General features: G+C 49.5%; 1 protein-coding gene across 1 annotated transcript in view; it reads right to left on the bottom strand.

The window, feature by feature from the left end:
• The window catches only part of fgf16 (fibroblast growth factor 16), a gene marked incomplete at both ends in the record, with an annotated part of 30,578 nt that extends 10,114 nt beyond the window's left edge, over nucleotides 1–20,464 (bottom strand). The window contains 2 exons of the mRNA XM_084199731.1: nucleotides 2,327–2,430; nucleotides 20,191–20,464. Coding sequence (XP_084055857.1) covers nucleotides 2,327–2,430; nucleotides 20,191–20,464 — 378 coding nt within the window. The remainder of the gene's footprint in view (nucleotides 1–2,326; nucleotides 2,431–20,190) is intronic.
• Between the last annotated feature and the right edge of the window lie 263 nt (nucleotides 20,465–20,727).

Genomic DNA, 20,727 nt, shown 5'->3' on the forward strand with positions numbered 1-20,727 from the left:
ATTCGTCCAAAAGACTTTACTAGTCCAAAGTGCAACAAAACAATATACGACCTCGAAAACAAACGGAGGCGAGGGAATTACGCAACATGCGTAAAACAATAAACAAAACTAACAGAGCGCAAACACGCAGCTCCGCACGACAGGCAAACAACAACACACAATCTAACTAATACAAAACAGGGAACTTATAGGACACGTAATCAGAACACAAACAGACACAGGTGTACAAGACAGACTAAAGCAATCACACCACGAAACATACAACGGTGGCAGCTAGTACTCCGGGGACGGCGAACGCCGAAGCCTGCCCGAACCAGGAGGAGGAGCAGTCTCGGCCGAAACCGTGACAGTATCATCAAAGGTATTATCTAAGTGAGTTTCAGAGATTGTCAGAATATGAATCTCATCTATTATTAGCATTGGCGTTATTAGTTCTGATTCCTGTGACTAATCATTTTGGCTATTTAAGCTCTGAATATCAGCTACCCAACTTTATCAAGAGTTAGCTAGAGACGATTTGCAATGACAATCAATATGTTTACACAGCGGGAAATGCATAAGTATTTTATTTTTCACTATGATCATCTCATTTATGGATACAAACTTGAAACCACTCATTATTATGACAATTTAGCCCATGGGGGGAAACTCCTGGACAGCAGTTTTGAGTAGCCTGATTGTCCATTCCATATTGTCCATTTTACTTTGACCTGTCCTGTGTTTAGGATATGATGTTTGTTAATATGCCATATTCACATCGAAGTAGAGGAGAGGAGAGAGGAGAGGAGAGGCACCGAAGCGACGAACCCCCCTTGCTGTCTCTGCCTGGCCGGCTCCCCTCTCTCCACTGGGATTCTCTGTCTCTGACCCTATTACGGGGGCTGAGTCACTGGCTTACTAGTGCTCTTCCATGCCGTCCCTAGGAGGGGTCTTCCATGCTCTCAGGGTAGTAGGTTGGTGGGCTATACTCAGCCTTGTCTCAGGGTAGTAGGTTGGTGGGCTATACTCAGCCTTGTCTCAGGGTAGTAGGTTGGTGGGCTATACTCAGCCTTGTCTCAGAGTAGTAGGTTGGTGGGCTATACTCAGCCTTGTCTCAGGGTAGTAGGTTGGTGGGCTATACTCAGCCTTGTCTCAGGGTAGTAGGTTGGTGGGCTATACTCAGCCTTGTCTCAGGGTAGTAGGTTGGTGGGCTATACTCAGCCTTGTCTCAGGGTAGTAGGTTGGTGGGCTATACTCAGCCTTGTCTCAGGGTAGTAGGTTGGTGGGCTATACTCAGCCTTGTCTCAGGGTAGTAGGTTGGTGGGCTATACTCAGCCTTGACTCAGGGTAGTAGGTTGGTGGGCTATACTCAGCCTTGACTCAGGGTAGTAGGTTGGTGGGCTATACTCAGCCTTGACTCAGGGTAGTAGGTTGGTGGGCTATACTCAGCCTTGTCTCAGGGTAGTAGGTTGGTGGGCTATACTCAGCCTTGTCTCAGGGTAGTAGGTTGGTGGGCTATACTCAGCCTTGTCTCAGGGTAGTAGGTTGGTGGGCTATACTCAGCCTTGTCTCAGGGTAGTAGGTTGGTGGGCTATACTCAGCCTTGTCTAAGGGTAGTAGGTTGGTGGGCTATACTCAGCCTTGTCTCAGGGTAGTAGGTTGGTGGGCTATACTCAGCCTTGTCTCAGGGTAGTAGGTTGGTGGGCTATACTCAGCCTTGTCTCAGGGTAGTAGGTTGGTGGGCTATACTCAGCCTTGTCTAAGGGTAGTAGGTTGGTGGTCTGTTGATATCCCTCTGGTGGTGTGGGGGCTGTGCTTTGGCAAAGTGGGTGGGGTTATATCCTGCCTGGTTGGCCCTGTCCAGGGGTATCGTCGGACGGGGCCACAGTGTCTCCCGACCCCCCCTGTCTCAGCCTCCAGTATCTATGCTGCAATAGTCTATGTGCCGGGGGGCTGGGGTCAGTCTGTTATATCTGGTGTTATTTTCCTGTCTTATCTGGTGTCCTGTGTGAATTTAAGTATGCTCCCTCTAATTCTCTCTCTCTCCCTCCCCTCCTGGAGGACCTGAGCCCTAGGATCATGCCTCAGGACTACCTGGCCTGATGACTCCTGGCTGTCCCCAGTCCACCTGGTCGTGCTGCTGCTCCAGTTCCAACTGTTCTGCCTGCAGCTATGGAACCCTGACCTGTTCACCGGACGTGCTACCTTGTCCCAGAGGGAGGAAGGGAGGGAGGGAGGGAGGGAGGGAGGAAGGGAGGGAGGGAGGGAGGAGAGGAGAGGAGAGGAGAGGAGAGGAGATGAGAGGAGAGGAGAGGAGAGGAGAGGAGAGGAGGAGTGTTTAACTTACCGACCCATAGAGCTCTCCTCTCTCGTTCATGCCCAGGTAGAGTCCTGCGTCCACTCCTCTAATGCTGACCAGCCCTACAGCCAGACTGATGAACTCTAGGATACCTGGAGAGGACAGACAACACCTGTCAGAGATAACACTGGCCAGACTGATGAACTCTAGGATACCTGGAGAGGACAGACAACACCTGTCAGAGATAGCACTGGCCAGACTGATGAACTCTAGGATACCTGGAGAGGACAGACAACACCTGTCAGAGATAGCACTGGCCAGACTGATGAACTCCAGGATACCTGGGGAGGACAGACAACACCTGTCAGAGATAGCACTGGCCAGACTGATGAACTCTAGTATACCTGGAGAGGACAGACAACACCTGTCAGAGATATGGCTTAACTTATAGCACTGGCCAGACTGATGAACTCTAGGATACCTGGGGAGGACAGACAACACCTGTCAGAGATATGGCTTAACTTATAGCACTGGCCAGACTGATGAACTCTAGGATACCTGGGGAGGACAGACATCACCTGTCAGAGATATGGCTTAACTTATAGCACTGGCCAGACTGATGAACTCTAGGATACCTGGAGAGCACACAGACAACACCTGTCAGAGATATGGCTTAACTTATAGCACTGGCCAGACTGATGAACTCTAGGATACCTGGGGAGGACACAGACAACACCTGTCAGAGATAGCACTGGCCAGACTGATGAACTCTAGGATACCTGGAGAGGACAGACAACACCTGTCAGAGATATGGCTTAACTTATAGCACTGGCCAGACTGATGAACTCTAGGATACCTGGGGAGGACAGACAACACCTGTCAGAGATATGGCTTAACTTATAGCACTGGCCAGACTGATGAACTCTAGGATACCTGGGGAGGACACAGACAACACCTGTCAGAGATAGCACTGGCCAGACTGATGAACTCTAGGATACCTGGAGAGGACAGACAACACCTGTCAGAGATAACACTGGCCAGACTGATGCACTCTAGGATACCTGGAGAGGACAGACAACACCTGTCAGAGATAGCACTGGCCAGACTGATGAACTCTAGGATACCTGGAGAGGACAGACAACACCTGTCAGAGATAGCACTGGCCAGACTGATGAACTCTAGGATACCTGGAGAGGACAGACAACACCTGTCAGAGATAGCACTGGCCAGACTGATGAACTCTAGGATACCTGGAGAGGACAGACAACACCTGTCAGAGATAGCACTGGCCAGACTGATGAACTCTAGGATACCTGGGGAGGACAGACAACACCTGTCAGAGATAGCACTGGCCAGACTGATGAACTCCAGGATACCTGGAGAGGACAGACAACACCTGTCAGAGATAGCACTGGCCAGACTGATGAACTCTAGGATACCTGGAGAGGACAGACAACACCTGTCAGAGATAGCACTGGCCAGACTGATGAACTCTAGGATACCTGGAGAGGACAGACAACACCTGTCAGAGATAGCACTGGCCAGACTGATGAACTCTAGGATACCTGGAGAGGACAGACAACACCTGTCAGAGATAGCACTGGCCAGACTGATGAACTCCAGGATACCTGGAGAGGACAGACAACACCTGTCAGAGATAGCACTGGCCAGACTGATGAACTCTAGGATACCTGGGGAGGACAGACAACACCTGTCAGAGATAGCACTGGCCAGACTGATGAACTCTAGGATACCTGGAGAGGACAGACAACACCTGTCAGAGATAGCACTGGCCAGACTGATGAACTCTAGGATACCTGGAGAGGACAGACAACACCTGTCAGAGATAGCACTGGCCAGACGGATGAACTCTAGGATACCTGGGGAGGACAGACAACACCTGTCAGAGATAGCACTGGCCAGACTGATGAACTCTAGGATACCTGGAGAGGACAGACAACACCTGTCAGAGATAGCACTGGCCAGACTGATGAACTCTAGGATACCTGGAGAGGACAGACAACACCTGTCAGAGATAGCACTGGCCAGACTGATGAAATCTAGGATACCTGGAGAGGACAGACAACACCTGTCAGAGATAGCACTGGCCAGACTGATGAACTCTAGGATACCAGGAGAGGACAGACAACACCTGTCAGAGATAGCACTGGCCAGACTGATGAACTCTAGGATACCTGGAGAGGACAGACAACACCTGTCAGAGATAGCACTGGCCAGACTGATGAACTCTAGGATACCTGGAGAGGACAGACAACACCTGTCAGAGATAGCACTGGCCAGACTGATGAACTCTAGGATACCTGGAGAGGACAGACAACACCTGTCAGAGATAGCACTGGCCAGACTGATGAACTCTAGGATACCTGGGGAGGACAGACAACACCTGTCAGAGATAGCACTGGCCAGACTGATGAACTCTAGGATACCTGGAGAGGACAGACAACACCTGTCAGAGATAGCACTGGCCAGACTGATGAACTCTAGGATACCTGGAGAGGACAGACAACACCTGTCAGAGATAGCACTGGCCAGACTGATGAACTCTAGGATACCTGGAGAGGACAGACAACACCTGTCAGAGATAGCACTGGCCAGACTGATGAACTCTAGGATACCTGGAGAGGACAGACAACACCTGTCAGAGATAGCACTGGCCAGACTGATGAACTCTAGGATACCTGGAGAGGACAGACAACACCTGTCAGAGATAGCACTGGCCAGACTGATGAACTCCAGGATACCTGGAGAGGACAGACAACACCTGTCAGAGATAGCACTGGCCAGACTGATGAACTCTAGTATACCTGGAGAGGACAGACAACACCTGTCAGAGATAGCACTGGCCAGACTGATGAACTCCAGGATACCTGGAGAGGACAGAATACACCTGTCAGAGATAGCACTGGCCAGACTGATGAACTCTAGGATACCTGGAGAGGACAGACAACCTGTCAGAGATAGCACTGGCCAGACTGATGAACTCTAGGATACCTGGAGAGGACAGACAACACCTGTCAGAGATAGCACTGGCCAGACTGATGAACTCCAGGATACCTGGAGAGGACAGACAACACCTGTCAGAGATAGCACTGGCCAGACTGATGAACTCTAGGATACCTGGAGAGGACAGACAACACCTGTCAGAGATAGCACTGGCCAGACTGATGAACTCCAGGATACCTGGAGAGGACAGAATACACCTGTCAGAGATAGCACTGGCCAGACTGATGAACTCCAGGATACCTGGAGAGGACAGACAACACCTGTCAGAGATAGCACTGGCCAGACTGATGAACCTAGTATACCTGGAGAGGACAGACAACACCTGTCAGAGATAGCACTGGCCAGACTGATGAACTCTAGGATACCTCGGGAGGACAGACAACACCTGTCAGAGATAGCACTGGCCAGACTGATGAACTCTAGGATACCTGGAGAGGACAGACAACACCTGTCAGAGATAGCACTGGCCAGACTGATGAACTCTAGGATACCTGGAGAGGACAGACAACACCTGTCAGAGATAGCACTGGCCAGACTGATGAACTCTAGGATACCTGGAGAGGACAGACAACACCTGTCAGAGATAGCACTGGCCAGACTGATGAACTCTAGGATACCTGGAGAGGACAGACAACACCTGTCAGAGATAGCACTGGCCAGACTGATGAACTCTAGGATACCTGGAGAGGACAGACAACACCTGTCAGAGATAGCACTGGCCAGACTGATGAACTCCAGGATACCTGGAGAGGACAGACAACACCTGTCAGAGATAGCACTGGCCAGACTGATGAACTCTAGTATACCTGGAGAGGACAGACAACACCTGTCAGAGATAGCACTGGCCAGACTGATGAACTCCAGGATACCTGGAGAGGACAGAATACACCTGTCAGAGATAGCACTGGCCAGACTGATGAACTCTAGGATACCTGGAGAGGACAGACAACACCTGTCAGAGATAGCACTGGCCAGACTGATGAACTCCAGGATACCTGGAGAGGACAGAATACACCTGTCAGAGATAGCACTGGCCAGACTGATGAACTCTAGGATACCTGGAGAGGACAGACAACACCTGTCAGAGATAGCACTGGCCAGACTGATGAACTCTAGGATACCTGGAGAGGACAGACAACACCTGTCAGAGATAGCACTGGCCAGACTGATGAACTCCAGGATACCTGGAGAGGACAGAATACACCTGTCAGAGATAGCACTGGCCAGACTGATGAACTCCAGGATACCTGGAGAGGACAGACAACACCTGTCAGAGATAGCACTGGCCAGACTGATGAACCTAGTATACCTGGAGAGGACAGACAACACCTGTCAGAGATATCACTGGCCAGACTGATGAATCTAGGATACCTGGGGAGGACAGACAACACCTGTCAGAGATAGCACTGGCCAGACTGATGAACTCTAGGATACCTGGAGAGGACAGACAACACCTGTCAGAGATAGCACTGGCCAGACTGATGAACTCTAGGATACCTGGAGAGGACAGACAACACCTGTCAGAGATAGCACTGGCCAGACTGATGAACTCCAGGATACCTGGAGAGGACAGAATACACCTGTCAGAGATAGCACTGGCCAGACTGATGAACTCCAGGATACCTGGAGAGGACAGACAACACCTGTCAGAGATAGCACTGGCCAGACTGATGAACCTAGTATACCTGGAGAGGACAGACAACACCTGTCAGAGATAGCACTGGCCAGACTGATGAACTCTAGGATACCTCGGGAGGACAGACAACACCTGTCAGAGATAGCACTGGCCAGACTGATGAACTCTAGGATACCTGGAGAGGACAGACAACACCTGTCAGAGATAGCACTGGCCAGACTGATGAACTCTAGGATACCTGGAGAGGACAGACAACACCTGTCAGAGATAGCACTGGCCAGACTGATGAACTCTAGGATACCTGGAGAGGACAGACAACACCTGTCAGAGATAGCACTGGCCAGACTGATGAACTCTAGGATACCTGGAGAGGACAGACAACACCTGTCAGAGATAGCACTGGCCAGACTGATGAACTCTAGGATACCTGGAGAGGACAGACAACACCTGTCAGAGATAGCACTGGCCAGACTGATGAACTCCAGGATACCTGGAGAGGACAGACAACACCTGTCAGAGATAGCACTGGCCAGACTGATGAACTCTAGTATACCTGGAGAGGACAGACAACACCTGTCAGAGATAGCACTGGCCAGACTGATGAACTCCAGGATACCTGGAGAGGACAGAATACACCTGTCAGAGATAGCACTGGCCAGACTGATGAACTCTAGGATACCTGGAGAGGACATACAACACCTGTCAGAGATAGCACTGGCCAGACTGATGAACTCCAGGATACCTGGAGAGGACAGAATACACCTGTCAGAGATAGCACTGGCCAGACTGATGAACTCTAGGATACCTGGAGAGGACAGACAACACCTGTCAGAGATAGCACTGGCCAGACTGATGAACTCTAGGATACCTGGAGAGGACAGACAACACCTGTCAGAGATAGCACTGGCCAGACTGATGAACTCCAGGATACCTGGAGAGGACAGAATACACCTGTCAGAGATAGCACTGGCCAGACTGATGAACTCCAGGATACCTGGAGAGGACAGACAACACCTGTCAGAGATAGCACTGGCCAGACTGATGAACCTAGTATACCTGGAGAGGACAGACAACACCTGTCAGAGATATCACTGGCCAGACTGATGAATCTAGGATACCTGGGGAGGACAGACAACACCTGTCAGAGATAGCACTGGCCAGACTGATGAACTCTAGGATACCTGGAGAGGACAGACAACACCTGTCAGAGATAGCACTGGCCAGACTGATGAACTCTAGGATACCTGGAGAGGACAGACAACACCTGTCAGAGATAGCACTGGCCAGACTGATGAACTCTAGGATACCTGGAGAGGACAGACAACACCTGTCAGAGATAGCACTGGCCAGACTGATGAACTCTAGGATACCTGGAGAGGACAGACAACACCTGTCAGAGATAGCACTGGCCAGACTGATGAACCTAGTATACCTGGAGAGGACAGACAACCCCTGTCAGAGATAGCACTGGCCAGACTGATGAACTCTAGGATACCTGGGGAGGACAGACAACACCTGTCAGAGATAGCACTGGCCAGACTGATGAACTCTAGGATACCTGGAGAGGACAGACAACACCTGTCAGAGATAGCACTGGCCAGACTGATGAACTCTAGGATACCTGGAGAGGACAGACAACACCTGTCAGAGATAGCACTGGCCAGACTGATGAACTCTAGGATACCTGGAGAGGACAGACAACACCTGTCAGAGATAGCACTGGCCAGACTGATGAACTCTAGGATACCTGGAGAGGACAGACAACACCTGTCAGAGATAGCACTGGCCAGACTGATGAACTCTAGGATACCTGGAGAGGACAGACAACACCTGTCAGAGATAGCACTGGCCAGACTGATGAACTCTAGGATACCTGGGGAGGACAGACAACACCTGTCAGAGATAGCACTGGCCAGACTGATGAACTCCAGGATACCTGGAGAGGACAGACAACACCTGTCAGAGATAGCACTGGCCAGACTGATGAACTCTAGGATACCTGGAGAGGACAGACAACACCTGTCAGAGATAGCACTGGCCAGACTGATGAACTCTAGGATACCTGGAGAGGACAGACAACACCTGTCAGAGATAGCACTGGCCAGACTGATGAACTCTAGGATACCTGGGGAGGACAGACAACACCTGTCAGAGATAGCACTGGCCAGACTGATGAAATCTATGATACCTGGAGAGGACAGACAACACCTGTCAGAGATAGCACTGGCCAGACTGATGAACTCTAGGATACCTGGAGAGGACAGACAACACCTGTCAGAGATAGCACTGGCCAGACTGATGAACTCTAGGATACCTGGAGAGGACAGACAACACCTGTCAGAGATAGCACTGGCCAGACTGATGAACTCTAGGATACCTGGAGAGGACAGACAACACCTGTCAGAGATAGCACTGGCCAGACTGATGAACTCTAGGATACCTGGAGAGGACAGACAACACCTGTCAGAGATAGCACTGGCCAGACTGATGAACTCCAGGATACCTGGAGAGGACAGACAACACCTGTCAGAGATAGCACTGGCCAGACTGATGAACTCTAGTATACCTGGAGAGGACAGACAACACCTGTCAGAGATAGCACTGGCCAGACTGATGAACTCCAGGATACCTGGAGAGGACAGAATACACCTGTCAGAGATAGCACTGGCCAGACTGATGAACTCTAGGATACCTGGAGAGGACAGACAACCTGTCAGAGATAGCACTGGCCAGACTGATGAACTCTAGGATACCTGGAGAGGACAGACAACACCTGTCAGAGATAGCACTGGCCAGACTGATGAACTCCAGGATACCTGGAGAGGACAGACAACACCTGTCAGTGATAGCACTGGCCAGACTGATGAACTCTAGGATACCTGGAGAGGACAGACAACACCTGTCAGAGATAGCACTGGCCAGACTGATGAAATCTATGATACCTGGAGAGGACAGACAACACCTGTCAGAGATAGCACTGGCCAGACTGATGAACTCTAGGATACCTGGAGAGGACAGACAACCTGTCAGAGATAGCACTGGCCAGACTGATGAACTCTAGGATACCTGGAGAGGACAGACAACACCTGTCAGAGATAGCACTGGCCAGACTGATGAACTCCAGGATACCTGGAGAGGACAGACAACACCTGTCAGAGATAGCACTGGCCAGACTGATGAACTCTAGGATACCTGGAGAGGACAGACAACACCTGTCAGAGATAGCACTGGCCAGACTGATGAACTCCAGGATACCTGGAGAGGACAGAATACACCTGTCAGAGATAGCACTGGCCAGACTGATGAACTCCAGGATACCTGGAGAGGACAGACAACACCTGTCAGAGATAGCACTGGCCAGACTGATGAACCTAGTATACCTGGAGAGGACAGACAACACCTGTCAGAGATAGCACTGGCCAGACTGATGAACTCTAGGATACCTGGGGAGGACAGACAACACCTGTCAGAGATAGCACTGGCCAGACTGATGAACTCTAGGATACCTGGAGAGGACAGACAACACCTGTCAGAGATAGCACTGGCCAGACTGATGAACTCTAGGATACCTGGAGAGGACAGACAACACCTGTCAGAGATAGCACTGGCCAGACTGATGAACTCTAGGATACCTGGAGAGGACAGACAACACCTGTCAGAGATAGCACTGGCCAGACTGATGAACTCTAGGATACCTGGAGAGGACAGACAACACCTGTCAGAGATAGCACTGGCCAGACTGATGAACTCTAGGATACCTGGAGAGGACAGACAACACCTGTCAGAGATAGCACTGGCCAGACTGATGAACCTAGTATACCTGGAGAGGACAGACAACCCCTGTCAGAGATAGCACTGGCCAGACTGATGAACTCTAGGATACCTGGGGAGGACAGACAACACCTGTCAGAGATAGCACTGGCCAGACTGATGAACTCTAGGATACCTGGAGAGGACAGACAACACCTGTCAGAGATAGCACTGGCCAGACTGATGAACTCTAGGATACCTGGAGAGGACAGACAACACCTGTCAGAGATAGCACTGGCCAGACTGATGAACTCTAGGATACCTGGAGAGGACAGACAACACCTGTCAGAGATAGCACTGGCCAGACTGATGAACTCTAGGATACCTGGAGAGGACAGACAACACCTGTCAGAGATAGCACTGGCCAGACTGATGAACTCTAGGATACCTGGAGAGGACAGACAACACCTGTCAGAGATAGCACTGGCCAGACTGATGAACTCTAGGATACCTGGGGAGGACAGACAACACCTGTCAGAGATAGCACTGGCCAGACTGATGAACTCCAGGATACCTGGAGAGGACAGACAACACCTGTCAGAGATAGCACTGGCCAGACTGATGAACTCTAGGATACCTGGAGAGGACAGACAACACCTGTCAGAGATAGCACTGGCCAGACTGATGAACTCTAGGATACCTGGAGAGGACAGACAACACCTGTCAGAGATAGCACTGGCCAGACTGATGAACTCTAGGATACCTGGGTAGGACAGACAACACCTGTCAGAGATAGCACTGGCCAGACTGATGAACTCTAGGATACCTGGAGAGGACAGACAACACCTGTCAGAGATAGCACTGGCCAGACTGATGAACTCTAGGATACCTGGAGAGGACAGACAACACCTGTCAGAGATAGCACTGGCCAGACTGATGAACTCTAGGATACCTGGGGAGGACAGACAACACCTGTCAGAGATAGCACTGGCCAGACTGATGAAATCTATGATACCTGGAGAGGACAGACAACACCTGTCAGAGATAGCACTGGCCAGACTGATGAACTCTAGGATACCTGGAGAGGACAGACAACACCTGTCAGAGATAGCACTGGCCAGACTGATGAACTCTAGGATACCTGGGGAGGACAGACAACACCTGTCAGAGATAGCACTGGCCAGACTGATACCTGGGGAGGACAGACAACACGTTACATTCTAGGTTTGTGCGATATACCGTTTATACACCAGGGTATTTCGAAATATAGATGGTATCATTTTCAATATTGTTAATAAATATAAATAAATACACGGCACTACTTATTAAGTTATATAAGTATAACTACAAGTTATATATAAAATTACAGTTGAAGTCGGAAGTTTACATACACCTTAGCCAATACAGGTGACCTGGTCTGAGCCAAATACATTTCAACTCAGTATTTCACAATTCCTGACATTTAATCCATTATTTTAAGAATGTGAAATGTCAGAATAATAGTAGAGAGTATTTCAGCTTTTATTTCTTTCATCACATTCCCAGTGGGTCTGAAGTTTACATACACTCAATTAGTATTTGGTAGCATTGCCTTTAATTTGTTTAACTTGGGTCAAACGTTTCGGGTAGCCTTCCACAAGCTTCCCACAATAAGTTGGGTGAATTGTGGCCCATTCCTCCTGACAGAGCTGGTGTAACTGAGTCAGGTTTGTAGGCCTCCTTGCTCGCACACGCTTTTTCAGTTCTGCTCACACATTTTCTATAGGATTGAGGTCAGGGCTTTGTGATGGCCACTCCAATACCTTGACTTTGTTGTCCTTAAGCCATTTTGCCACAACTTTGGAAGTATGCTTGGGGTCATTGTCCATTTGGAAGACCCATTTGCGACCAAGCTTTAACTTCCTGACTGATGTCTTGAGATGTTTCTTCAATATATCCACATAATTTTCCTTCCTCATGATGCCATCTATTTTGTGAAGTGCACCAGTCCCTCCTGCAGCAAAGCACCCCCACAGCATGATGCTGCCACCCCCGTGCTTCACGGTTGGGATGGTGTTCTTCGGCTTGCAAGCGTCCCCCTTTTTCCTCCAAACATAACGATGGTCATTATGGCTGTTGCTCTGGGATTGATTGATTTGCACATTTTGCACCAAAGTACGTTCATCTCTAGGAGACAGAACGCGTCTCCTTCCTGAGCAGTATGACGGCTGTGTGGTCCCATGGTGTTTATACTTGCGTACAATTGTTTGTACAGATGAACGTGGTACCTTCAGGCGTTTGGAAATTGCTCCCAAGGATGAACCAGACTTGTGGAGGTCTACACATTTTTTTCTGAGGTCTTGGCTTCATTTTCCCATGATGTCAAGCAAGGAGGCACTGAGTTTGAAGGTAGGCCTTGAAATACATCCACAGGTACACCTCCAATTGACTCAAATTATGTCAATTAGCCTATCAGAAGCTTCTAAAGCCATGAAATAATTTTCTGGAGTTTTCCAAGCTGTCTAAAGACACAGTCAAATTATAAGTGAAATAATCTGTCTGTAAACAATTGTTGGAAAAATTACTTGTCATGCACAAAGTAGATTTGGCAAAACTATAGTTGGCAAAACTATAGTTCGTTAACAAGAAATTTGTGGAGTGGTTGAATAACAAGTTTTAATGACTCCAACCTAAGTATGTAAACTTCTGACTTCAACTGTATATACAGTGAGGGAAAAAAAGTATTTGATCCCCTGCTGATTTTGTACGTTTGCCCACTGACAAAGACATGATCAGTCTATAATTTTAATGGGAGGTTTATTTGAACAGTGAGAGACAGAATAACAACAAAGAAATCCAGAAAACGCATGTCAAAAATGTTATAAATTGATTTGCATTTTAATGAGGGAAATAAGTATTTGACCCCTCTGCAAAACGTGACTTAGTACTTGGTGGCAAAACCCTTGTTGGCAATCACAGAGGTCAGACGTTTCTTGTAGTTGGCCACCAGGTTTGCACACATCTCAGGAGGGATTTTGTCCCACTCCTCTTTGCAGATCTTCTCCAAGTCATTAAGGTTTTGAGGCTGACGTTTGGCAACTCGAACCTTCAGCTCCCTCCACAGATGTTCTATGGGATTAAGGTCTGGAGACTGGCTAGGCCACTCCAGGGCCTTAATGTGCTTCTTCTTGAGCCACTCCTTTGTTGCCTTGGCCGTGTGTTTTGGGTCATTGTCATGCTGGAATACCCATCCACGACCCATTTTCAATGCCCTGGCTGAGGGAAGGAGGTTCTCACCCAAGATTTGAAGGTACATGGCCCCGTCCATCGTCCATTTGATGCGGTGAAGTTGTCCTGTCCCCTTAGCAGAAAAACACCCCCAAAGCATAATGTTTTCACCTCCATGTTTGAGGGTGGGGATAGTGTTCTTGGGGTCATAGGCAGCATTCCTCCTCCTCCAAACACGGCGAGTTGAGTTGATGCCAAAGAGCTCCATTTTGGTCTCATCTGACCACAACACTTTCACCCAGTTCTCCTCTGAAACATTCAGATGTTCATTGGCAAACTTCAGACTGCCCTGTATATGTGCTTTCTTGAGCAGGGGGACCTTGCAGGCGCTGCAGGATTTCAGTCCTTCACAGCGTAGTGTGTTACCAATTGTTTTCTTGGTGACTATGGTCCCAGCTGCCTTGAGATCATTAACAAGATCATCCCGTGTAGTTCTGGGCTTTCCTCACCATTCTCATGATCATTGCAACTCCATGAGGTGAGATCTTGCATGGAGCCCCAGGCCGAGGGAGATTGATAGGTATTTTGTGTTTCTTCCATTTGCGAATAATCGCACCAACTGTTGTCACCTTCTCACCAAGCTGCTTGGCGATGGTCTTGTAGCCCATTCCAGCCTTGTGTAGGTCTACAATCTTGTCCCTGACATCCTTGGAGAGCTCTTTGGTCTTGGCCATGGTGGAGAGTTTGGAATCTGATTGATTGATTGCTTCTGTGGACAGGTGTCTTTTATACAGGTAACAAGCTGAGATTAGGAGCACTCCCTTTAAGCGTGTGCTCCTAATCTCAGCTCGTTACCTGTATAAAAGACACCTGGGAGCCAGAAATCTTTCTGATTGAGAGGGGGTCAAATACTTATTTCCCACATTAAAATGCAAATCAATTTATAACATTTTTGACATGCGTCTTTCTGGATTTTTTTGTTGTTATTCTGTCTCACTGTTCAAATAAACCTACCATTAAAATTATAGACTGATCATGTCTTTGTCAGTGGGCAAACGTACAAAATCATCAGGGGATCAAATACTTTTTTCCTTCACTGTAGGTATATTTATAAGTTATAGAAGTATAACTATGTCACCTACTCATTCAAGGGTTTTTCTATTTATTACATTGTAGAATAATAGTGACGACATCAAAACTATGAAATAACACATATGGAATCATGTAGTAACCGAAAAAGTGTTAAACAAATCAAAATATATTTATATTTGAGGTTCTTCAAATAGCCTCCCTTTGCCTTACAATAATATAGCACTATTTGGTAAAAGACCAAGTCCATATTATGGCAAAAACAGCTCAAATAAGCAAAGAGAAACAACTGTCCATCATTACTTTAAGACATGAAGGTCAGTCAATACGGAACATTTCAAAAACTTTGAAAATGTATTTAGGTGCAGTCGCAAAAACCATCAAGTGCTATGATGAAACTGGCTCTAATGAGGACCGCCACAGGAATGGAAGACCCAGAGTTACCTCTGCTGCAGAGGATAAGTTCATTAGAGTTACCAGCCTCAGAAATTGTAGCCCAAATAAATGCTTCACAAAGTTCAAGTCACAGACACATCTCAACATCAACTGTTCAGAGGGGACTGTGTGAATCAGGCCTTCATGATCCCATCTGGTTTGGGTTTAGTGGGACTATCATTTGTTTTTCAACAGGACAATGACCCAAAACACACCTCCAGGCTGTGTAAGGGCTATTTTACCAAGAAGGAGAGTGATGGAGTGCTGCATCAGATGACCTGGCCTCCACAATCCCCCGACCTCAACCCAATTGAGATGGTTTGGGATGAGTTGGACCGCAGAGTGAAGGAAAAACACCCAACAAGTGCTCAGCATATGAGGGAACTCCTTCAAGACTATTGGAAAAGCATTCCAGGTGAAGCTGGTTGAGAGAATGCCAAGTGTGTGCAAAGCTGTCATCAAGGCAAAGGGTGGCTACTTTGAAGAATCTCAAATATAAAATATATTTTGATTTGTTTGACTGGTACTGTATATATTTGATTTACTTTTACCCCTTTTTCTCCCCATTTGGTAGTTACAGTCTTGTCCCATTGCTGCAACTCCCCTACGGACTCGGGAGAGGCGAAGGTCGAGAGCCATGCGTCCTCCGAAACACGACCCTGCCAAGCCACACTGCTTCTTGACACACTGCTCTCTTAACCCGGAAGCCAGCCACATCAATGTGTCGGAGGAAACCCTGTTCAACTGGCGACCGAAGTCAGTGTGCATGCACCCTGCCCGCCACAAGGAGTCGCTAGTGCGCAATGGGACAAGGACATCCCGGCGGGCCAAACCCTCCCCTAACCCGGACGACGCTGGGCCAATTGTGCGCCGCCTCATGGGTCTCCCGGTCACGGCCGGCTCTGACACAGCCTGGGATCGAACCTGGGGCTGTAGTGACACCTCAAGCACTGATATGCAGTGCCTTAGACCGCTGCGCCACTCAGGAGGCTTGTGTCCCAAATGGCACCCTATTCCCTATGTAGTGCACTACTTTAGACCAGGGCACATATAGCTCTATATAGGGAATAGGGTGCCATTTGAGACTCAGCCTCGTCCTGCTCCCTGATCCTCTACTATGATGCTGCCAGGGAATGAAACATCAGCTCTCTCTCCTGGTGACCTTTTAATCCATCTCCTCCCTCTCTCTTCTCTCTCCCAGCCTCCCAGCACTGACACCTGCTCTGCATTCTAACCCAAAGTGAATCCAGAAACAAACACCATCCGGGCTGCTCTCCTCTGCTCTTGTCCTTCTAGACCTGTCTGCTGCCTTTGATACTGTGAACCATCAGATCCTCCTCTCCACCCTCTCCGAGCTGGGCATCTCCGGCGCGGCTCACTCCTGGATTGCGTCCTACCTGACCGGTCGCTCCTACCAAGTGGCGTGGCGAGAAGCTGTCTCCGCACCACGTGCTCTCACCACTGGTGTCCCCCAGGGCTCAGTTCTAGGCCCTCTCCTTTTCTCCCTATACACCAAGTCACTTGGCTCTGTCATATCCTCACATGGCCTCTCCTATCATTGCTACGCTGACGATACACAACTAATCTTCTCCTTTCCCCCTTCTGATAACCAGGTGGCGAATCGCATCTCTGCATGTCTGGCAGACATATCAGTATGGATGACGGATCACCACCTCAAGCTGAACCCTGGCAAGACGGAGCTGCTCTTCCTCCCGGGGAAGGACTGCCCGTTCCATGATCTCGCCATCACGGTTGACAACTCCGCTGTGTCCTCCTCCCAGAGTGCGAAGAGCCTAGGCGTGACCCTGGACAACACCCTGTCGTTCTCCGCCAACATCAAGGCGGTGACCCGCTCCTGCAGATTCATGCTCTACAACATTCGGAGAGTACGACCCTGCCTTACACAGGAAGCGGCACAGGTCCTAATCCAGGCACTTGTCATCTCCCGTCTGGACTACTGCAACTTGCTGTTGGCTGGCCTCCCTGCCTGTGCCATTAAACCCCTACAACTTATCCAGAATGCCTCAGCCCGTCTGGTGTTCAACCTTCCCAAGTTCTCTCACGTCACCCCCCTCCTCCGCACACTCCACTGGCTTCCAGTTGAAGCTCGCATCCGCTACAAGACCATGGTGCTTGCCTATGGAGCAGTGAGGGGAACGGCACCTCTGTACCTTCGGGCTCTGATCAGTCCCTACACCCAAACGAGGGCATTGCGTTCATCCACCTCTGGCCTGCTGGCTCCCCTTCCTCTGCGGAAGCATAGTTCCCGCTCAGCCCAGTCAAAACTGTTCGCTGCTCTGGCACCCCAATGGTGGAACAAGCTCCCTCACGACGCCAGGACAGCGGAGTCACTCACCACCTTCCGGAGACATTTGAAACCCCACCTCTTTAAGGAATACCTGGGATAGGATAAGGTAATCCTTCTACCCCCCCCCCAAATTGTAAAGTGGTTATCCCACTGGCTATAGGGTGAACGCACCAATTTGTGAGTCGCTCTGGCTAAGAGCGTCTGCTAGATGACGTTAATGTGCCCTTGAGCAAGGCACTTAACCCTAATTGCTCCTGTAAGTCGCTCTGGATAAGAGCGTCTGCTAAATGACTAAAATGTAATGTAAAATGGGCTGGGGCCGACCACCCAACCCTCTCCAGCCCTCCTCAGCCCTCCTCAGCCCTGTTCAGCCCTCCTCAGCCCTTTTTAAACCTGTTCAGTCATCCTCAGCCCTGTTCAGCCTTCCTCAGCCCTTTTCAGCCCTCCTCACCCCTGTTCAGCCCTCCTCAGTCCTGTTCAGCCTTTCTCAGCCCTGTTCAGCCCTCCTCAGCCCTGGTCAGCCCTCCTCAGCCCTGGTCAGCCCTCCTCAGCCCTGGTCAGCCCTCCTCAGACCTGTTCAGCCCTCATCAGCCCTTCTCAGCCCTGGTCAGCCCTCCTCAGCCCTGTTTAAACCTGTTCAGCCATCCTCAGCCCTGTTCAGCCTTCCTCAGCCCTGTTCAGCCCTCCTCACCCCTGTTCAGCCCTCCTCAGCCCTGTTTAGACCTGTTCAGCCATCCTCAGCCCTGTTCAGCCTTCCTCAGCCCTGTTCAGCCCTCCTCAGCCCTGTTCAGCCCTCCTCAGCCCTCCTCAGCCCTGATCAGTCATCCTCAGCCCTGTTTAGACCTGTTCAGCCCTCCTCAGCCCTGTTCAGCCATCCTCATCCCTCCTCAGCCCTGATCAGTCATCCTCAGCCCTGTTCAGCCCTCCTCAGCCCTGTTCAGCCATCCTCAGCCCTGTTCAGCCATCCTCAGCCCTGTTCAGACCTGTTCAGCCCTCCTCAGCCCTCCCCAGCCCTGTACACCATCGTCTTGTCTTGGCTGCAGTCTGCCAGCTTTAAACCATCTCTAGATTCTCCCTGGTCATGGTTTAATTTACAGCTATTCTCTCTCTCTCTCCTCTCCCTCTCTCGCTCTCTCTCTTTCTCTCTCTCTCTCGCTCTCTCTCTTTCTCTACCCCTTGCTCGCTCTCTCTCTCTCCCTCTCTCTCGCTCTCTCTCTCCCCATCTCTCTCGCTCTCGCTCTCTCTCTCCCCATCTCTCTCTCTCTTTCTCTCTCTCTCTCTCTCTCTTTCTCTACCCCTTGCTCGCTCTCTCTCCCCCCATCTCTCTCGCTCTCTCTCTCCCTGCCTCTCTCTCTCTCTCTCTCTGTCTCTCTCTCTCTCTCTCTCTCTCTCAATTCAATTCAATTCAATTCAAAGGGCATTATTGGCATGGAAAACATATGTTAACATTGCCAAAGCAAGTGAAATAGATCATAAACAAAAGTGAAATAAACAATAAAAAATGAACAGTTAACATTACACTCTCTCTCCCCCTTGCTGTCTCTCTCTCCCCATCACTATCTCTCTCTCTGTCTCTCTCTTTCCCCATCACTCTCTCCCCATCACTCTCTCCCCATCTCTCGCTCTCTCCCCCATCTCTCTCTTTCTCTCTCTATCATTCTATCCCCGACTCTCTCTTTCTCTCTCAGGCAGGCAGTGAGCCTAACAGAGAGTCTGCACCTGCAGAATGACTGCATGGACATGAGGTGCAGAGAATGTGCATTTTTTCTCTGTGACCTCATGTGTCTATGATTGTGATTGGAACCACACCTCCAATGATTTGTATTAATAGTAGAATTAGGAGAGAGCGAGCCTGTGTGGGCTGGCGGCGGGTCCCTTTGAACCAGTTAAACAGAGAACCAGACACAGACCCCTGCCTGTCCAGCTCTCCCTCTCTCTGAGGGGAGCCACCTACCTGCTGCTCCCACCCCGCTGAGGGGCTTGGTGGGTTATCCTGGGGAAGGAAGGCATGTGACTGTCCTGCTGACTGGATGGCATGCACACACACACACACACACGCACACACACACGCACACACACACACACACACCTGAAACCCTTCAGCAATATGACTAATCATATTCTGAGAATCCGGCCATAATAGGTGTCAAATGCCCTGCAGTAAAATCCTTCTGTTACTGTTACTGGTTAAATATGACACATCTGTTACTGGTTAAATATGACATATTTTGTTACTGGTTAAATATGACATCATCTATTACTGGTTAAATATGACATCATCTATTACTGGGAAAGACAGAACAAAAATGCTGCTCTATCATCACAGTCATCCAACGCTTTGGGAAAGGAAAACCTTCAAATAAATAACCAGGTTTCAAATGTAAAAGTTATTGCAAAAGATGTTGCTCTTGGTCTCTGTACAAAAAAGCGCACCAAGTTCACATGCAACTGCTGGACGCTCACCGAATCTGCTGTGGTCCTGTCTTGTCCCGTACACGGTCCCGTTGGGAAATATCTCCAGCTGGAAGCCGGTTCGACAGTACAGCTGCCTCCGCCGCAGAATCCCTTTAAGGTGCCCGAAATCCGTCAGCGAGCCCCGCTGTAACCTCCCCTCGATCTGTCCCAGCCTCTCATTCAGTAACCCCGCTGGCGCCTCTGCCAAGGGCATATTTCCTAGTGCGGGAAAACTCTGTAAATCCAAGTCGAGTGTCCCTAGAAAGCCCCCAACCTCCGCCATGGCGCAGAACTGACGCGATCTGTTAATGCAATTAAAAATACCAGTTGAATCAGGGAAGTTTACAGTGCAACATATAAAGTAAAATCCCATGCGTAAAAAGCGGCGAAGGTATGCTACCCGGTGTAAAGCGTAAACCAGCCTTTGTGTGTGTCGCTCTGCCACTGTCTCGTCCTGCTGCAGCTGTAGGATCAATAGTCTTCTGAACTAACAACCCCAGCCAGCTATTCATCACTCGGCGCTCTGGGGCTTTCTGCTGATAAAAC

This window comes from Coregonus lavaretus (genome assembly GCF_964263955.1).
Source record: "Coregonus lavaretus genome assembly, contig: HAP1_SCAFFOLD_1107, whole genome shotgun sequence".
In the NCBI taxonomy this organism is placed as follows: Eukaryota; Metazoa; Chordata; class Actinopteri; order Salmoniformes; family Salmonidae; genus Coregonus; species Coregonus lavaretus.